The sequence below is a fragment of the Heliangelus exortis genome, chromosome 3 (assembly GCF_036169615.1).
Source record: "Heliangelus exortis chromosome 3, bHelExo1.hap1, whole genome shotgun sequence".
In the NCBI taxonomy this organism is placed as follows: domain Eukaryota; kingdom Metazoa; phylum Chordata; class Aves; order Apodiformes; family Trochilidae; genus Heliangelus; species Heliangelus exortis.
This window is the reverse complement of record NC_092424.1, coordinates 35684758-35706291: the sequence shown is the minus strand read 5'-3', so window position 1 is coordinate 35706291 and position 21534 is coordinate 35684758. Positions and strand designations below refer to the sequence as shown.

General features: G+C 43.7%; 1 protein-coding gene across 1 annotated transcript in view; it reads right to left on the bottom strand.

The window, feature by feature from the left end:
- Positions 1-5883: 5883 nt before the first annotated feature.
- Positions 5884-21534, bottom strand: part of SLC1A4 (solute carrier family 1 member 4) — a 28114-nt gene continuing 12463 nt past the window's right edge. Inside the window, exons 4-8 of the mRNA XM_071740180.1 lie at positions 15245-15411; positions 11669-11902; positions 10368-10562; positions 8788-8922; positions 5884-6473 (exon numbers count right to left, since the gene is read on the bottom strand). Of these exons, the coding sequence (XP_071596281.1) occupies positions 6239-6473; positions 8788-8922; positions 10368-10562; positions 11669-11902; positions 15245-15411 (966 nt within the window). The 3' untranslated portion in view covers positions 5884-6238. The remainder of the gene's footprint in view (positions 6474-8787; positions 8923-10367; positions 10563-11668; positions 11903-15244; positions 15412-21534) is intronic.

Sequence of the window (21534 nt, the reverse complement as noted above, 5' to 3'; positions counted from 1 at the left end):
GATGCTATCTGTACCAAAACACCAAGGAAAAGATGGCTTCCTCCAGCCTCATGTTAAGAGAGCAAGGAGGACGGTGAAGGGACCAAGGGGAAAGTCTTAAAAGGAGAAGCAGAGGTAGCCGGGGTTATTCAGCCTAGGGGGGACCTTATCACTACCCGACTACAGCCTCCCTCAGGCACTTGTAGAGACTTGTTATGCTCTTCTCCCAGGCAAAGTGACAGGATGAGAGGGCATGGCTTGAAGCTGCGCCAGGGCAGGTTTAGGTTGGATATCAGGAAGCACTTCCTCACGGAGAGGGTGATCAGGCGTTGGAATGGACTGCCCAGGGAGGTGGTGGAGTCACTGTCCATCCCTGGAGGTGTTTGAGGAGAGGCTGGATGTGGCACGTAGTGCCATGGTTTGGCTGATGGGGTTGTGTTAGGTCATAGGCTGGACTTGATGATCTCAGAGGTCTTTTCCAGCCTTAATAATTCTGCGATTCTGTCTTAGATTCTTTATCCACCTGCTTACCCTGTCTCTTTTTGCTCACACTGCCCAGATTACTTGCTTTTTTAGGTGAAGAGATTTCCTCCATTGAAACCAGACAGCAATGAAGCTGTCAAGGCTCCTAATTTAAACTTGAATCCATGGTGAGGTCTGTTATTTTATCTGAACCTAAGCTTTCATGGCATCCTAGATGGAGATGGAAGGAGGCAGATACAACAGGGCATTGTGCCTCTTTTAACTATATCACATCCACTTTTTGACATGCAACTCACACTGACACTAGCTCCCCTGCTTCTCCTGAGTTAGCCCAGTTAAAAGCATACACTGGACCTCCTTTCTGTCACACAGTCATTCATACTTTAGCACAACGCATCTCTGACTTCATGATGTGCATTTTCATTATTTGACTCCTTTCAGCTTTTTGAAAAGGTCACGATCATTTAAGATTTAGGGCTCTGTGTCTTAAGAGTGTGCTTTCCAAAGTCTGCAAATCATTATCTTCCACATTACTGCTTGTGAGAGACAGGTAAGCATCTGTAAACTTAATTTACAGAAGAGAAAACACAGCCCGAGGATTTACATGGCTTAATGCTGTGCTGTTCTGTTCATCAGTCACAGCATCAGTCTTCAGAGGCCTGAGTCTCTGAGTGAACTGCCATGGCCCAGGTAAAAGCAATGAAGATGTGACATTTTTTCTTTGGTTAGAGTTTGTCTTTTGGTCCTTTCACTTCCTGCCTGAGGCAGAGACAGATTTAAAAATGAGGATTTCAAATAGGAGGATGCTTTCCATTCGCTGTTGAAATGTTCTGTGCTAGCAGAGCACCAGGGTGAAGATTCAGCTTGGACTGCTGACCAAACACTGCAAATCTTTGCAGAAGGAGGTAGTGCTTTTGTACCTTTTGCAAACTCTCGAGGATATAACCTAGAACATAAGACAGGGTGGTCAGATTCCAGAGCCTTTGACCTGACTGAAAGAGGAACTGCCCAAGTGCCTCAGTTTTCATTATTCCTGCTGTAAAATACGGAGGAACCACAAGAGAACAAGTCTAAAAATGTTGACACTGGGTCATGTGCATATCCAGCACTGGCCCCAGCAAATATCCTGGAAGAGTATAGGAACAGAGCAAGCATATGTGAAACCTTCCTGCCCCTCATACTGTCCCCCCAACCTCTCACCACTGCCAGCCCACAACATTGCCTGTTCAGGCACAAAAAAGGCTTCCCAGAAAAGACAAAGCAGAGGTTGTTTCACCCACTGATTTGGTACTTTGGCTGGCTCCACATATCTGCTGTGTCCAAAGGACATAATCCTGTTTGTCACATCCCTGCAAGTGAAGCCCTGGGTTTGGCCCTAGACTGTTTCCAACACAAAAGCCATGCTGATTGTAAGAGCCATCACCAAAAGCCTTTAAATTCCTCTGCAATTACTGAATCTTGTAGTGCAATTACCAACACACCAGCATCAGCTAAAGCTCAGCTCCTGGGAATAATGGGTCTTTACTGAAAATATCCCAATAGCAGCCAAGTGCTGGCACTGTCCACAGTTCCCTACATCTTTTCAGGCATCCATAGCCACATCTCACAGCACAGAACAAGTACCTTTCTCATGATGAGACAGATACTGCTTTGAATTCTCAGAGCAACTGTTTAAATTACTGTCTCACAAGCCTCTGGTGAGTCAAGGACAGGAGCAAGGCAGAATACATACTATTTTCCCAAGGACCAGCTGGAGCCCCCAAAACTTTGTCCACTATCCCATTTGTACTTGGACCACCGATACATAAAAACAGCATAGGGCATTCCAGGAAATGGGATGAGATCAGGCAGTGACAGATAAAGCGTGGAGTGGAAAGATAGTCCTGGAGAAGAAGAAATTAGATGGTCTAAAACATTAAGAGAAACTTCACTGAAAAAGAAGAGGAAGTAAACCTGGAAGAATACAGAGGCATCAGAGATAAGGTGGGATCGCATATGCCAGAGGCAAGACTAAAACCAAAAAAAGAAAAACGTGTTTTCTAGATGGAATTTAATTCCTCCCAAAAGAAAATGCAACTGACTAAAGCTTTCCAATTTACAGTCATGTTGGGAAAATATAAATGCATGTCTGGTCAAGAGACATTGGAGTTAAGTACCACACTGGCACCAGATTCATGGAGTGCCTGGGGGAGAGCAGAGAAGGTACTACCAGCTGCACCTACACGGCTGCTGAGCACCTTCTCAGTTCAAAACCTCTTGGAGTGAGGCTGCACAGGGACCTGAAATAGGAAGTTTCCTCTGCAGGTCAAGGACAGCCTCTAAAATGCACATCCTTTAGCAGCCCTTTCTTTCAGTGGCCCTACCTGAAGACTTTGACCACTTGAAGCAAATGGCAAGTCTTCTATCTCATCGGGCTTTCCATTAGGATTCATGTTGTCATAAGGGTGCTTGATGGAATGTGCCCATTTTTTTACAGTCTTAGAGAATGTAATATTGGATCTTTTACATCTGTAACCTCCGAAAAAAATCCAAAGTCAGGTGAAGAGTCCCAGAAGATGCCAAATGGCCATTACGAGGAATGGGAACATCGCAGTAAATCAAGAAATGTAATCTCTGACACAGATGATACAGAAAAGACCAAGGCATTCTGACGAGCAGTAGTTACCCAGCACTCCTGCTTCCATGGAAAGCTCTGGGATCCTTCCTGCTATGCACAAACAACAAAAGAACTGGCACCTTTGTAAGTCTAAAGTTGGGCTCTGTAAGATTTGGCAGGTTGAGATGTGAATACTCACGGTTTACACAAACCCTATGGCACCTGCTTCCAGGAAAAGGAGTGTTAGATTTCCTTGGTTAAAGTCCTGCTATGAGAACAACTTGACCTCCTAAAATCTGTCTGCTTTTAACAAGCTTTATATGGGACTAGACATTCACATTGATGCAAATGTGGCAATCCACTAGTGAGGACTAGGAGAGGCATTTTCCAGGGAAGATTATGAGCTCCTCCATTGCTATTGGCAAATACTAGGAAGACTCTGAGTTACTGGCTTTAATTTACCATTTCCTGGGATCTAACATCAGAGAGAATGTGCCATAGCCCATGGCATGCTGCTACAAAGAGGAGGCACAACCAAGCTGCAGCACCACGGGGAAGAAATATCCATACAGCAATGGCAATGTGCTGCTGATGAGGAAGGCCAGCCTTGGACTTGCCAAGATGAGTACTTATTACCTGTGGGCAACAGCTTTGGGGAGAAAAAAAAAAAATTGAGAAATGTTCTAGCCCAAAAGGGTGCTGTGATGCTACACTGGAATTGTCATTTGAGTGCCAGTTGCTCTCATGTCCTGACCCCAGCTGCATGTGTCATGGTGAGGGAGAGAATCATAGGAACTAAATGTGATGGAAAATACAACGAAACTACAGAACCCAGCCCATAGGTAACAGTCAGGATTTTCAGCTTCCTTGAGACATCCATACACTGCTTTAAAAATCAAAGTATTTGGGGTTCTACTGCATTCAGAATTTTCAAAGAAATAGAGATTTGAAAACTAAAAAAAAAAAAAAAAAGAAAGAAATGTTTTGTCTAGAAGCATTTTTTAAAGTCTCCAACATTTTTCAAAACCCCTCTTATTTGTTGACTTTCATCATTAGCTACAAAGTGCGCTTTTGGTTTCCTGAGTTGAAAGGAGTTGGGATGATTCTAATGGGAGGAAACACGAAGCTTCAGTGAGTCTTGATCTGCTAAAAACGAAATAATAAATACTGGGCAAAGGATGTCCCTAGAGAATTGTGTTTGTCTCCTTCCATTTTGAAGATCGAGCCAAGGAATGACCACATTTTGTGGCCCTGGTTTTGAAAAAGAAACTCCACCTGCAGTTTCTCAGTGGGCTGACTAATCCTTTCCTACTTCAGCTGTTTGCATAGCCCTGCTGCACACCATTCAATAGCCTGTGGTGACGCACTCACTGTGCCTTCCCTCAGAGGTAGCCACATCTCATTCTGAATGTCTTTTTGCAAAAGTCATCGTGCCCCTTTACCAGGAGGGATGCTTAGCAAATGAAGCTGCTGCTGCTGCTGCTATGAAACTGGAGCTGCATCTTCCTAGTGTCATGAACACAATAATCAGCAAACGGGTATCTCTCCGAGATAGCTTCCTCTGAAGCAAGAGAGGAAAAAGAAAAAGGGACAGTTGGTATTAGTTTATAGCAAAGCTAAGTGTAAATATATAATGCTGAAATAACAGTGTGGAGACTGACCGTATGCAATCACATGGGAAAAGCAAAGTCCAGGCAAATCTTGGCATATGCACAGCCATAATTTTCAAACTATTTGCTGTCCAAAAAGCCAAGAGAAATCGACAGGATCTTTGCAATGAGTTTTGCTGGACTTTGTTCAGGTTTGGGGTGCAAATTCAGGAAGTATGTTGTAAAGCAAAAAAGGTGGAGCCAGAACCCAGAAGCATTTGACTCAGCCTTAAGCAAAGTTTCCATCTGCCACTAAGCATTACCCTGGCCCAGCACCACCCAAAACCACTAAATATAAGCTGCTGCCAGAAGGACATTTACAGCAGGATCAAATTCCTAGCAGGAACAGGTAGGCAGCTGTCCCAGCACACACAGACATCACTCGGACTACATGAGGTCATAAACTCAGCTCTTCTCTTGCCCTCGCAAGCTAAAACTCAGACATGCCTGTCATCAGTTCCCACATTGTGGGTGTTCAGATTTTTTTTTCCTCCCCTGTTCAACTTTGCTGATTTGGACTGACTCATTAAATAAACAGGAGCAGGACGTGGCGTGCCAGCAGAGGAGCATGCGTGTTTTCATGAAGGGAACTGACGTCTTGATTTCTTCATATTGCCACAGGCAAGCCTCTCTCAGGCATATTTATGCTGGAACAGACTGTATTTTTTTTAACCCTAGAGGGATCACTTTAACAAAATTCGTGTTTCCTCTAGATTTTTTCCTGAACAGCTTGGTTAGCAGAAAGGAAAAAAAAAAAACCAAAAACCAGTCCTTAATCTGCGTGATCTCCTATGTTTGGTCCCAAATTTGGGAGTTATTCACCAAAAGGAAGGAAAGCTGCAATGAGCTGCAATGCAGTGAGGGAATGGAACATGGGTTGTCCCCCTAAAAAGCTATTAATTCAGATATGAAACAAAATTTTTTTAAAAAAGAAAAAGCTAGTTTTCAGGATATAGTTGATGGTTTTAAGAGATCAGAGAACAGGAGAGGAAGGGGAGTGGAAGCAAAATGTTGCTGCATATCATGTCTGTAATGGTTGTAGGTGTTTCCAGGACAGAAACTAAATTTAAGCAACATTTTCATTTTCACTCACTCTGGAGTTTCTAGACTGCATCTCCGTTTGAACAGCAGCACAAAAAGCTTACTAATTGTTCCCTACAAAAAGCACATACTGGATTTGTAATTTTCCTCATCTCCAGCCCATATGTGCCCTTACTAACAGAAGTCTTGTTAAACCAGAAGTCTCAATGGGATTGTTTTCATATACACGCATATGTGTGTGTGCACGTGCAACACACATACACATATACATACAAATTATCAAAATACTATTATAAAGTGAGTGTTATCAACACCCCTTTCTCTGCCCACCCCACCTCCCTCTCCCTCCCTTTCCCCAGCGTATTTCAAAACAGACTGGAATTAAAAACTTTCAAGAGCCATCCAGCCCTTGCTAGTACTGCAGATGTCTAGGTGTGTTAACAAGTCCCTGGTCCACCTCTAGGACAGGTGTTGATGAACGGCCTCTAGTTCACAATACTGATTCCTTGGATTCAGGATCTGCTGTACTGGTTGTGTTGGAGACAGGGTTTTTGTGGGTTACCAAAGGTGATGTTTCCCCTTCAGACTTGCTGTTAGCAACTGCTTCCACGTTGACTTCCTTTAGCTCCTGCTCTTTTTCTTTCTTTTCTTTTTCATTCAGGTAATTAAGGATTCCCGCTCCTAGGGCATCCCCTTCCACATTAACAACCGTGGTGGTTCGGTCCCTGGTTAAGAGCAGAAACAAAAAACAAAGCAGAAGGCTTTGAGTGTTACAATAAAGGCAGGTGATCCACCCCTGCTCCACATCAGTGGAGCTAAACAAGGAAGATGATTTTAACATAGGTTATTTTCCACAGACGTATCATCACCCTTTCAGAACTAAAAACGTGCATCAGACCTGGTTTAAGGTCAGCTCAATCATTGGTATCAACTGGTTTTGTTCTTTCAGTGTGTTACACCAACTGGACTACTCTTTCTTAGGCATCCATCCTTTCCCAGCCCACCTCCTTCTTCTTGCCCTCCCCCAGGCCTGCATTTCTCAAATGCAAGTTCAGAGCAGGAGCTTAATTTGAGCTTATGCAGAAGGTGACACAGAGCACCCAGAGCTCTGTTTAACTATAAAGACTCGCACCTTAACCCAAACACTGACTTGAAATGTCTTTCCAAAAGCTAGCAGGATAACTGTGTTCCCTGGATTTCCTGCTAGTAGCACCTCTCCTAATCTTTGTTCCCACAACACAAAACTGCAGTGTCCCAGGGTCTAACAGAGGAGGTTTATGGGTCATAAAGATGAACAATTTATTCATGTGCCTTCTCTTAGTCATTCTGTAGCCTTACTTCAGCTTGTGCTCAGTTTATAGCTGTGGTCTTCCCTGGTAATTAAAGGGCAGGCATTAAAACAAGATGCAGGGCTCTTCCCTCTCTCTCCTTTCCCCTTTTGTCCACAAGGCTGAGTTTCTTTCTGATGCTACATACTTTGAAACGAGGCAGCCAGTGTGACCCAGGCAGCCTGAGTGAAAGGAAGGCTAAGCTTTTCACTCTTGCCTCCAAGCACTTGCAAGTACATCCTGTGGAACACATAACTACTACTGCAGTCCCTTGGGAAGATAGGTTATAAAGGTCTAGTCATTGATTTGCCTGTCTCTCCTGTCCTTTGGAGGTGGCTAATCCCCAAAAGGTGGCAGCAAAAAAGAGTTCAATGACCCTAATGAAGCCATGGGAATGTGATTATGCTCCATAGACACATGTGTTGTGGGAAAGGAAGGAGGTAATACAGCTGCCTTCTTCCTCAGCTTCTGGAATTCAGGACTGTCCCTGGGCATCCTCATTTCCACAGCTACTGTGGAAGTACAGCACCTATAGAGTGAAGCCAATATTTCCAAAAACCAATGCAGAGGGATTATGTGCAGGCTAAACCAGGAACTGCCCAGAAACCCTTCAGCTGGAAAAAAACCTCAATGGGATTCAGATTGCTTGACCCATACTGACCAGTGATTTCAGCTCACTACCCAACCTCAACCAGATGGCTAGAAAGCAGATTATGCTTTTAAATTATCAGATCATGCTTACTTCACTAGCATCTAAAGTCTAAGCATGCTGTAACTCATGAGTTCTCAGATACTTGTTTGAGGGAAAAACGAGACACCCTTTTCCCAAGGGGTTTGTCCAAGTTTTAAGAAATCATATGCACGTGGCATTTACACTTATGCACTTCTGGGTGACTCCCTAGTCGTTAGAGCAAAAAAAATTTGAGACTTTCCTTAATCTAATTTAGGTGCTACAGAAGGTAAATGTAAGTCTTAACAAGGACATAACTATGTGAAATGGTGAGATAAGTTCTTCTAAACAAAGCCGGGCAAGGAGTGAATCTCTCATGTTGCAAGGAGATGAGTTGTTCTTGGGAAGAATAGCAGGAGCTGAGCAAAGGTCACCCAGAGGTGGAAAGGAAATGCAATAGTACTGTGTACTACACTTGTGACTCCCAGTGGCATGTTCCAGGCATGATACTGCCCAGAGCTGTGTCATTTCCACAACCTTTCTGTGCCCCTGCCCTGCCAATGGATGGCAACCCTCTGTGATCTTTGTGTTGGTGCTTTGAGCTTTCTTGAACTGCAAAAATAGTTCAAACAATAGCTGAGAAAAGCATCTGATAGTTCACACATGTGACCAAGAAAGTTTTCCACTGCTACTCAGACTCAATTCTCTTTCCCCATCCTTTCCTCCTAGTGTCCAACTGAATTCCAGCAACATCAACACCTTCTTGAAGAAACTTTCAACACTCCTTCTATAAAGGGTACTGAAATCAGGAAGGTATACACTTAAATAAAGGCTGAGTAAAAAAGCTGAAGAGGAATTTTAGCATACTGCTTTAACTGAAAAGGGATCACCTTTTCCAGTACCTGTTATCTGTCCTGTAGGCAGCCATATCTGTAGGGTTTTTTTTTTATCCTGCAGTATTTTGACTACCCTGCCCCATGTTTCCACCTGAACATACTACACACCATGCAACAGCAGCTACGTGTGGCCTAAAGAACTTACACAATCCAGTCCACTGCTAATATCAAGGAGAGATCATTGGTGGGAAGTCCAATGGCCTCCAAGATGATGGCGATGGTGAGCACTCCTCCGGCTGGGATCCCGGCTGCACCCACGCTGGATGCTGTAGCTGTCACACTGCAAAACAACGTGTGCACCCAGTTAGCAGGGGCTCCACAGCACTCCCTCCCCTCCTGCACTCACCTCACACAGTTCCCCATTAGGTGAATTCTAAGTAAACCCTACAGCACAGGACATATGGAGCATTTGCTTCCCGGGCATCCCCTTTCCTGCCTGCTGATGCAAAGTAATGGGCACAGAGTGCAGTTGCTCAGCAGGCGTCCACAGCAGCTCCCAAGGCAATGACTCTGTGTTTAATACCACAACTGCCTCTTTGGGGAAAAAAAAAAAACCAAAAACCCCCCCCAACCACAACACCCAGCCAACAAGCCAACACAGCTATGTTTTATTGCCTTACCAGTCATGTGTCAGTACCAACATGCTGAGCACATTGCATCTCCAGGCCTCAAATGTATAAAAGCAAACCCAGCCATGCAGGGGATGGTCCCTTCTCTCTGTCTTGTTTGTATTTAAAGACAGACCCTGAATCAGGAGTTGGAAACCTGTGGAGCATGTGCTATAGACATGGACCACACACCTGAGCTTCCCTTGGGTTATCACTGGATAATCCTTAGGCCTGTGTTAACATCTGATTTGCTAAGAGTACCTGAAAGGTTAATCTACAAAGAAAATAATGCCCCAGCCTTGCCTTAACTAGACAAACAATATATTGGGAAATGCATTAGGAAAGGAAATAAAACCTGGCCAGGGAGAGTAAAAAAATGCCACGAACAAGCCCTAGGAAGCATTTGATGAATATAGCTGTGGCTTCTTGGCACAGTGAGGGGCTAGAACTCCTTGAAGGATCCTCAGCTAAGGGGTTTTTAGGAGGTAAATGAGAAGAATGACACTTCAGGGGATATGGAATGTAGAAGGATATTCCAGGTGTGGAGGGGAGACAGTCCTAGTGAAAGAGGCAGGACTGAGGTGGTGGAGAAGATAATGAAGCAAAGCAGTCAGGAAGGGGATGATAATGGATCTCTCCTGTGATGCCAACGATGCAATAGCAGGAAGGGCAGAGGTAAGCAGAAGCAGTCTTTAGTATGAAATTGATATATAAAGAACTGAGGAGCTGGCAGGAGGATTTTCTAAGGCACCCATGGGCAGCTTTCTGGGTAGAGCAGCATGCTTCAATTACCCAGCTTAATGGTGAGTGGAGGGTGGGAGAGTGATATGCTTAAGGAAGGAATTCCATGTGAGAAACAGCTTTAAACAGCTCAAAGTCTGTTTCAGAATTCAATTACAACTGCCAAGCTCCACCTTTTATTAAATTGAGATTCTGGCAAATCTTATAAATCTTGAAAGACTCCATCCTTTAATCACCCTATAATTATGCTTCATAGAAGTTTGCAGGCTTTAGGTCAGAGATGTGGAATGCAAACTGCTGGCTATTAGCAGAGAGACCACAGGCTTGAATGTGTCTGGGGGCCAGAAGGATGTGGTCACAACAGCAAGCAACTTACAGAATTGTGAAGATTTGCCCAGGGTTGAGGTCGACATTGTTCAGCTGAGCAATAAACACAGCTGCCATGCACTGAAAAATAGCAGCTCCATCCATGTTTACAGTTGCCCCGATGGGAAGGATAAACCTGCTGATCCTTTTGTCTACTCCGTTGTTCTCCTCAATACACTTGATCATTGATGGGAGAGTGGCCGAGCTAGAAACAGAGAATTGGGGAAAATCAAACACAAAGGATCAGGGGGCACTGCATGGAAAGTCACTGTCTTATGGCTTTCATAGTTCCAACATGCTGAAGACAGGACAAGACAATTATGTCATTTTGTAGTCACTCTCTATCATGATAGCAATGAGGGACTCCCCTTGTTGGTCTCAAGCATCAGTATTTAATAATATGCTTCCATCCATAAATAGCTGATAAAGACTCTAATCTCCCAGAAGCAAAACCTCATGATTCAACATGGTATGCAGCCCAAAAAGGCAGTGAAATGATCAAGTCTCAAGCCACAAAAAGACACCAAAAATGCCAATATAAATACAACAGATACAACAACCTTCTCTTTTATGCTGTACTAGTACCTTCTCAAATGAAAAGATAAATAATAATAATTTAAAAAACATTGGTAGATTTTTTCTTTGCACTATGGAATTACATGGTTTACTTCATAAGCCCTCTCCTACTTCATGTACTTTAGCTCCTGTGACAGACATGTATCTGCTTTAGGAGATGATCTGAATGTTTTTTATATAGCTACGTTATTTGATCAGATCTTTGCCCCTTGAGAAAAGTGTAAATGATGTGCTTGATAGTTTGGTTATGAGAAAAAAAAAGCTGATCAGATCTCTGAGATCAACAATTAAGCCCCTTTACACTAGCTAAAAAGTCAAGTCTGCTTTGCTCTGGCAAAATTAATCTAAACTTGTTCCAGATACTTTTGACCTTGGAAAACTAAAGTTCTCAGGACAAAGTCTCTCATTAGTGACCCTCACTTTACTTAAGATTGAAGAGACTGCTGGCAGAATCTTTTTAAGGTAAAAATATTTTCTCCTTTTCCCAAAAAAACAATTCTAACTCAGCATCATGCTGCAGCCCCAATATTCTGAGGAATTGTCTTCAACTGCTAATTCTGAGTATGTGCTGTGTGGCAGGCTGCTGACAGCAGTGAAACTCTATATGCTCAGAATTTTCTTTTTGGAAATCAGGAACGATATTCATACCTAAAACTCAACACACTTTGGTGCCAGGATATAACCAGCTTACAAATATAACCAGGCTATAATCCCAAAAGAAGCATAGAAACCCACCTGGAGCAAGTGGCAAAAGCAGTGGCAAAAGGTGTGATAAGGCCTAAGAGAAACCGATAGGGATTTTGACGCGTGGATGCAAAATAAATAAGTGGCAGAATGATTCCTCCATGGATGAAGTGGCCCAGAATAGAGGCAAAGATGTATTTTCCCAGACTGGTCACCAGAAGCACAATATCTTCCATTTCCACGATCTTGCTCCCAACAAGGAACATAATGCCTATAGGTACATACCTGTGTAAAGAAGTTCAAACAAAAAGCCTTTTTAAAAACATGGCATTTTCTGCTGTTCCTACTGAAGGGTAGCACCTTATTCACAACACACTCAGGTTAAGCAAATTCAGAAGTGCTCTCTAACACTCTCACTGGGTGGAAGGCAAGCTGTCAAACTGAAAAAAAACCTCTTCACCTAGGCCCTCAAAGACAGAGATAGGAGAGTGCTGAAGGGATGCCAAGCAAGAAGCAGAAATGCTGGCAGAAGCCATCGGGACAAGACACTGGTGTGGAGTTTTAGTTCACCAGGGAGGAAGGCAGGCAAAGACCTAAAGCTAAAATCAGTAATGAAGGTAGGGAAGAAAAAGGAGCAGTCTCATGTCACTGGAGCACAGAGATGGGTGGAAGAGTAGGATCTTACACCTGGGGTGACTACCAGCAAAAGCATGAAGTTAGGTCATTAAAATGGTAGACATATTGCGTGCCAACATATTTTCTGTAGGAATCAAAAAGCTATGCCCATACCAGACAGCTCAGCTCGAGACTGCTGATGCAGGTGCCAAAGGCAACAATTAAGTCTGCTATTTGCCTACGAAAGACTAAATTTCATGATCAGGCTTTCAGAGCTTCTCAGGGCAACAGCCACGTACGTATATCCCCTTGCCTGCCATCTATAAATACGCCACGTCTTCGTACGTCAGCATTTGTTTGAGGTTTCCTTCATCAGGAACACTTGGAACTGCTCCAGGGGAACTGCTCCTGCTACATGCAGGCCACAGCCACACCTCTCTTCTCAAGAGTGCAGCTGAGAACAGCCCTGGAAAGGCAGAGTTGCCCTTGCACCCACAACAGCTACCAAACGAACTGCAGGAATCACTTCAGGCCCTAAGGTCAGTTCCTCCAAAGCTCTACTTCAGATGCCTGTGTCCGAGTATCTCCATCCATTGCTGCTTCTAAGATTAAGAAATACCAAAACATGACCCTGCTCTCCAGAACCCTGCCCCAGGCACACCTGTGATCTGCCTGTACATCTCAGGAATAAAGAAATTTTTCTCTCTCACTCTCCCCTTTAATCCAATGCCACTGTTCAGAGAAGCTGATCTGCAGAGTCAGAACAAACTTCAGGTTTGGTTAAGCATGCAAAGGTTCGGAAAAATGGGCAAGCCTTAAGGTTGCCCAAATCACTCCTTAGCATGCCTCTCCCTCAGGGGTTCTGCAAGTCCTCTTTTTTGTGCAGAGAGCACTTCCTAAAGTCCCAGATCAATGTGAGCATCCTCTCTCTGATCTCCCTTGGACAAATCTCTAGGGGGTCCTGTTGAACCTTCCCCACTTAGCCTCTGCCAATTCTGCCACATCCTGCCTTTGAACTATGTTTCTGAGCACCCTGATTAGCCAGACCTACCTGAGCCCTGCTCCTGCACAAGCTCTGCAAGCATGAACACTGGACTCAGTGCTGCGACTGGATCCCTGCTGTTGAAGAGGAAGGAACTGAAAGTTGAAACCCAAGTGCTCCTAAACACAAGAGCAGCTGCTAACTGGGACTAGACATGAGCTCAAACTGCCTTTTCTCCTGCTAGTAGCATTTCACCCATTCCAAAGTACCCTTTGGGAACATGGAGCCTGCCACATTTGAATAAATACCAGCACGACACAAGAGCCTTAAGGGTGGAAAGGGGACAAGTAAGGGCTACAGTGCACTGCAGTGTTAAGAGTCAGCTGTGGTCCTGATAATCCACAAAGTAAGGGATTATATACCAGCTGATTGGCTTGAAGTGTTAGCACTGTAATCAGCTGAATACAAGAACTGCCTCTTATCAGTATTCAGTGTCCAAGGTATTACACTCAAGAGTAAAAGAGTTAAGCTGCTTTGAGACTTCGAATTTTTCAGTCCCTTATGACAGAAACTAACACACAGATCTGCCTGTGTAAAATCAGGTGTTTTGTTAAGACCTTTCTACTTCTTAGAGGGAGGAAAACAGTAGGAATGAAAAATGCAGAAGGGAGGAAAAATACCCCTCAAGGTAAGCTTACAGCTTTTCCCACAGCTTTGAGAAGAAACTGAGCAATGTCCCACTGTTAACTTGTTAGCCAGCTATCCTCATGAATACTTTTTGTTTTGTGTGTGAAGTATTAGTACTGTTGGTTCTACAGAAGCAGCTGGGACCCATCCAGCTGCACAAGAACAGCCACAATACTTCTCTGAGACCCAGATTCACCCTACAGTGTTGTCAGGAGGCTGGTCCTACCCTAGCTTGGATGGCCTGAAGTGCTCTCTAGAGCTGCCTGACTCCTCCAGTGCTGGTGTCTTGACTAGTGAGAAAGTTCACTCTGCTCCAGTTCCTAACATGCTGGGTTTTTTTGGTGCCAAAAGCTTTGTGAGATCGGTCAGAACAACATTCACCCCATAAACATGTCTGGACTCCATAGAAGAAAGTGAAAAAAAAAAACAGATTTGTTCATTAATATGCATGAGACCAAATAAACAATCAACCCTAGGAAATACCTACTCTCAGGGATGTGAAATGGGAAAGTTTCATCTCTGGAGAAGCTAGCACAAACAAGAAACAGTCAATCACTCTGCTAGTAACAGCTCCTGCTTCACTCAACAAAACTGAAGAGGACTTGGAAGAGGAACAGAGATTTAAAGATCCATGGTATAACTTAGGACCTGCTGATAACAATGATAAAACACTCAACAGCCAGCACTGCTGTTTCAGCAGGGCAGAGAGCATAGCCCTAAAGACTGTTCCTCTCTTCTATACAAAAGGACATTTGCAACACCCTTTGATGCAAGAGAACAGATGGAGCTCTGTATTCATGGACTCAACAGGTTTTCTCTCAAACCAATACCAGTGAGTGGGCTACTGTCTGATCTCCTCAGATACCTTTCACACAATTAACAGAAAAATCAAGGCATTAAGCTAAGTGAAGCATTTAGCTATGCACTACATTTGTGAGTGCACTGCAGGCACAAACATCCCTGGACTTCATGTGACAGTATTCCTCACATCTCCTTTATTCATTCCAGGCCAGTGGCTTTTGGTACATGATGGCAGCTAGCCATGGGCTTATGCTGCTTTGAAGCAGAAAGCCTTTTTTTCCACTAATTAGTAAAAAAGGAGTCCTGGACAAGATTTTTAAGAAGCCCTCTGAAGTGTTTCAGGCTGATATCATAAACTATGTGTGATTGTCTAATTACAGGGCACAAGCAAGAAGGAAAGATGCCATCATGTGACACCATAACATTCACTTTTGCAGTGATGAAAGATCTGGTAGGAAAAACCTGGAGAGATGGGTAAATGGTGAGATTCCTGAACAGAGCACAGTATTGCCCTGCAGATGTACCTGCAGTCACACACTTACCACATAATCCAGGAAACCAAGACCATAGTTGCTTCATTGAATGAATTAAAGAAGCGAATCAGATCTTCCCCTTCCTGACCAAGCTTTTTCAGTGCTACTCCTAAAACCAGAGCAAACAGCACCAGTCCCAGGATGTTCATCCCTTCAATCTCAGTACCAACAGGGATCTGTAGAGGTAAAAAAGACAAAAAAAAAAAAAAAAAAGTTAGATGGGAGACAAGCACAAAACCCAACAAAAGGGTAATCTCATTTTGTTGCTGCCTGATCAATCTGAAATTAACAAGCAGAATGTATTTGGGGAAGGAAAAACATATTTTGTTGAAGAGAAACCAACAAGATCTGGACCCCAGTTACAAGCTGGCATGGATTCACCTGTGAAGGAAAGGGTGTGCCACTACCTCCCCTCATATCCTTCAGTACCATACATGTGCTCTCAGCAACCTGAAGAGGAAACCTCCCCAGTTTGCTCAGGACAAGCTCCACTGCAGATGCAAACCAGCATGGACGTCACTCACATACGTGCAGTTAAAAGACTGAAAGTTTCTTCCTTGTCCTCCTGTGAGGGATGATGGGTGGGAGAAAGACTGCATATATAAAGGGCAAAGACTGGTGATACTGACTTCCTAGCTCTGCTTATTCCATCAAGCATCATTCACTGTTGGCACCATGATAACCTAGAGCCTAAACAAATCATACCTGCAAGAGGCTTGCAGTGGTCTGGCCCCTAACATGCTTTTATCTCCCCACACCTCTGACAGGAATCTGCCCTCAGAAGCTGCCAGCTCCATCACTTTAGGGAAGTGTTTATACCACAGTGAAAAACATGAGAAAACAATCAATGTTACGAAACAAAACGAGAGGCAGAGAAAGGTATCAAAGGATGGAAAACTACTCATTCATCTGTCCAAGTCAGCCCTGGGAGACACAGAGAGAACAGGAGAAATACCTTTTCCCCTTCTCAGAAATCATGTGGCTGCACAGCAAAAGTAAGAGTATAAAAACAAAAAAGTAAGAGGCTAAAACCAGTATCCACCTATTGACAAAAACTAATCTTCTCACAAGTCTCCTCTGCTGCTCCTTCACAGTTTGTTTCCCGAAGAGAGACGGAGATTGTTTGGTAGCGTAGGATCATATGAACTGAAAGAGTGTTCTTGTGGCTACATAAAAATGTAATTGTTTTGATGAAGTGTTGGCTTTGGGGTTTTTTTTTTCCCCTAAACTTGGCAGTACAAGCTCAACATGTCAAATTGTTGTTTTATTTGGAAGAGCTTCTAAAGCAGATTAGGTTTGTGTACAAGTTTTGGCCTTCTGGCTAGTTAAAGTAGACACTATCTCAACATTAGGTAAGAAAAATATATCCTGAGCTAAAAGGTTGAAATTATTATTGACTAAAGAACTTAGAATACTTATCTGCTAAAGCTGTTACAATGAGCCGAGGTATTTTTGCTGGAAGTTTACAGCTGAATCGGACTCTCTCTTAGTGGCAGGTGGAAACAAAGGGGATAAAACATAAATTATACACAAAAGCATAAAGGTTAAACTGCTGTTAACAGAAGTGTTAACATGCAAGGACAGTTCTGGCCATTTTTTGTTTTTTTCATAGTTACACTGTCAAATATAGGATCAGCAATTTTTTATGATAGTTGCTTGTCCAGGGCAAAGTTGTCTGTTTGATTTCAGCTTAAAAAGAATCCAAAACATGAACAGGATTTTAAAAATGGGGCACAGCATATTGCCACACAGGTCTGAAAAAATGTGCTGTTTTCTCCACACACAGTAACACTTCCCTGTCTGCAGTTTTGTCCATATTCTGCTTTGTGTGCCTGAAAGCTTTAGGTTCTTCTGTGGTTAGAAAATTTAAGACTAAAAACATTACACCCTCCTAATAATTGAATTAACTGCTCGTGTACAAGGCATGCACAGACTTCACTATTTTTCACTTCTGTTGGTAAAACACAACTCTAGGGCAGGAGATAAGGTTTATCATAAGGCTGAAAAGAACCTAACAAAATTTCAGAGCAAATTTATCAGCAACAATCTACAAATCAATGTACCAGTCTCAAATTTTATGACTAACTTATTAGCAGGAAGAAAGTAAATGTGTAGTATAAATAATGCTGCCAGATCACTTCATCAAACCCAAAGCTTTCTCTGGGAAATGTCTTTTGGGTAACCTGTCAACATTTTTACATTTTTGCGTTGCATTTGTGTCATTCATATGCAGTGAATGAAACACACTTTAATTTTGCCACCACTTTTCACCTTGTTTTTTTCAACTTATTATTTTATAATATAGCATCCTATATCGGTTTCCCTTGATAGAAGGCTAATATGAAAAGTTAAGCTTGAAAGAGAATTTTACCATAACGGGCCCAAACTTTTTCAAACAAACAAACAAACAATCCTAAAAACACTGAATGCTCTTTTTGTTTTGGTTCTCATTCAGAAAAAAAAAAAAGAAAAAAAAGAAGAAAGAAAAAAAAAAAGAAAAAAGAAAAAAAACCCAAACCAAACCAAAAAAAAACCCCAAACCAACCAAACAGAAAATGACAAAAAACCAAACCAAACCAAAAAACCAACAGATGCGAAATTTTGCTACAGAACAAAAATTCAGTGTTTCAATCAGCTGAAAGTGCCCAGCGTTCTGACTTGGATGTTATTGGGAGGGAATTTTATCATCCTACTTTAGACTGAAGTTTTGCAAAGCATCTCTGCCCTTTTAACTCTGATTGGAGATTTGCTTCTCAACTCGTTAAACGCAGCAGTGTGGCCTGAAGCCCAGCAACCCCCTACCTTTTGGGCTTCTACAAGATACAGTTCCAGGAACAAGGCAGAAGTGTATTGAATCTGCAAGAGGATTGCTCAGCTTCCCATCAGCTGTGTAGGGCACACAGGGTCACAGACAGAGCAGACAGGAGCTTGAGAAGCACACAGGAGAACGGGAGCCAGAGCTCCTAGTGCTTCTCTTGGAAGGTTGCTTCCCTGGCTAGAGAAGTCCTAGGTCATTCAGTCCCCACAAACATCAGCCTCTCCACCTTCTAGAGAGCCATGGGTGCCAAAGGCTTGCCAAATTTTGTTCTTGGGATGCTGGAGGAGGGCAAGAGACAGAAGCGTCAGAAGCTACAGCCAGAACACAGGTTGCTTCTCAGCTTTCATCTTAACCTTCACATTGGTCTACCCTTTGTAAGTTGGCTAATTCTCTTCAGACTCCCCTATACCTCTCTGGAATGACAATACATGGAGTTTAGCCTTCCTTCTCCTGTGAAGATGACTCTCTCCACCTTGCTCCTGACATTGTGATCGCTGCTGCAGTTCTTGAAGTGCTCATGCTCACTAGTCCTTCAAGCCTAGCTCTTGTGATCTGCAGACCCCTCAATTCCTGGTGACTGGAGGGAGGACTCTGTGCACAGGCACCCAAAACCTCTCAGCTGTTTCCCTGAGACCCTGCCACCTCTGCTAGGTCTTGCTCTCTCTCTCCCTCTTGAGTCAATTTCTTTACAACACACAACATTCACCACCACCTCCCATCATAGGTGCAGATGCAGGCAGAAGGAGCATCATTTGCACGGAGTATCATAGAATTAGCCAGGTTGGAAGGGACCTCAGAGATCATCAAGTCCAACCCTTGACCCACCGGTGCGGTTGCTAGACCATGGCACTGAGTGCCACATCCAGTCTCCAGGGATGGAGAATCTACCACCTCACTGGGCAGTCCATTCCATTGCCTGATCACCCTCTCCGTAAAGAAATTCTTTCTAATATCTAACCTAAATCTCCTCTGGCACAACTTAAGACTGTGTCCTCTTGTCTTGTTGAAAGTCGTCTGGGAAAAGAGACCAACTTCCACCTCACTACAACCTCCTTTTAGGTAGTTGTAGAGAGCGATGAGGTCTCCTCTGAGCCTCCTCTTCTCCAGGCTGAACAGCCCCAGCTCTCTCAGCCTCTCTTCATAAGGGCCTGTGCTCGAGTCCCTTCACCAGCTGGGTTGCCCTCCTTTGGACCTGCTCCAGGACCTCGATATCCTTCCTGAACTGAGGGGCCCAGAACTGGACACAGGACTCGAGGTGTGGCCTCACCAGCGCTGAGTACAGGGGCAGAATCACTTCCCTGGATCTGCTGGCCACGCTGTTCCTGATACAGGCCAGGATGCCATTGGCCTTCTTGGCTTGGGAGTAGTAACTCCCTGCAAGAAATTGCTCCCCTCAAATCAAGGGGCAATCTGCAGCAGTCAGGGAATTTCACCTCCTTGCAGCAGGAAAGAGTCCAGCAATAAATCCTTAGCGGAAGATCCTCTCAGTCCCAGCCTCTAAAACTGGCAGATACTGAACAGCCTTTTTGTACTCTAACAGAAGAGCCCATCACCCCAAAGGAGCTGCCAAACCAAGCAGCACTGTGGACACCAAACAAAAACAGCTTTAATGAGAGCTTTGTTCCTGGATAAACTATGGGATGTGTTATTGTTTGCTTGAAATTATGTGTTCTGGAGGAAAGATTAATGGAGCTCTTCTGGTCCTTGAACCTCCCTGAAGATCCCTATTGCTTTGCAGCTCTTGAAACAAAATGCTTATCAAGGAAACAACTGCTGACACTGAGCTGTCCAAGTAGTAGGTGGCTGAAAATAAAACGCAGCCATGTGAAGTGAGGAAGAAGAGCAACCAGTGCCCCTTGGCCTCCCTTGTGCTGCAGATGGGGAACTGAGATAGCCAGTGCCCCAGGAAGCCTTCCTGCTGAAGACAGAGAGGATGTAGCTATAAAAGCTAGGTAAATATGTGAGAGCTTGTGAAACAACAGAAAGGATGTGGCTGAGTGGACATCTACGTGCCCCAGTATTCATCCCATCAGCGAGAGAAGACAGGGCTTATTAACCAGTGGTGGGGAAAAAACATAACCAATGGAAACTATTATATATTATCCAAAAATCATACTCTTCCTTTCCAAACTTAACCTCTATCTATCCATAAATAATACGGGAAGACCAGTACTGAAACTGAGCTAACAAAACTGAGACCATGCTTTCTTTTCGTTTGGTCTGCTCTTCCCTAGAGACAGCAGGGCGTCTTCTGGAATTAAAGAAGCTCAGCTCTGATTTTGCTCCAGCAACTGGAGAAAAGTTTTGGAAAAGTAATAGCAGAAATAACCTTTACATCATAACCGCTGGCAAAAACAGGTACTGGTGACAAAGTGAGAATATTTTTTTCTGATATTGCATCAAACAGGAGTCTGATAAGTGGGAAAGGGAAAGAAGAAAACTGAAAAAGAACCTCACATTTAAAACTGCCAGAAGATACATTCTTATCTCTTGAAGAAGAGAGAGAAGATGGCTTTGAGCACACATTAAAGAAGTACTTGACAGCCAAACCTATGTCCAGTCAATACAGCTGGCCTTAATCCATGCTTGGTTGCCAACAAGCCCCTATCAAACTTGATACTGAAGATGAGTAAGAAGCCTTACTCACCTTTTATTTACCCCTGCTTAAATGAAGAATAACCTACACTCTGTCAACAAATATACATGTCTAAATGCACATTGCCACAGCCTTTCATATCGAATTTGTTGTTTTTCTAGCACGAGGATGCAAAGGCGCACACTCCCTGGGGGCATCATGGCATGAGAAGCAAAAGTGCTCTTTCAGGATCATGTGGCCCTTCCACAGACACTGCAGACACCCATGGGGTGCAATCCCACAGGCACTGGCAGAGCCCAAGCAGATGGAGTTGCCTTCTCCCCCCAGTGGAAGCCACTCACCCCTTGATATCCAGCCTCTAGGCAAGGGCTGATTTTTCCCAGGCTCAGTTCTGTGCCATCCAAGTCACGCATCACCCTGCCTCCAGGGCTGGTGAAAGTTCAGCCCATCAGCTGAAAGCAGAGTTCAGAATCACATTGTTCTGCACAACTCCATGGTGAGGAGAAGGTAATGAGACCAGTACTCCCTGCGTTCATGGATACACTTGGAAGTCCCTCTGGATGAGCATAAACTGCTTTTTCTTCAATGGTTTTAGACTGGTGGGCAAGCCCCAGCTCAGCCCTTCCATGACAAATACAAAATGTTATAGGCCCCTTGCCCTAGGGGCATCCAAATCATATTAAAAATATAGTAACCCAGCATCCAGTACTAATCTCATATAGTCAAAACAAGCCTGTGAAACACAAAAGAGCCCTGAAAGTAACTTTCAGTCCCAGACCTATCTCCCCAAAATCTCATGAAAGGGAGTGAGCTGACACACTGCAGGCTGGGATACTGAATGTTTCACAGCATGCTGCCTGTAAGACAACAGTAATTGTTGCTGGA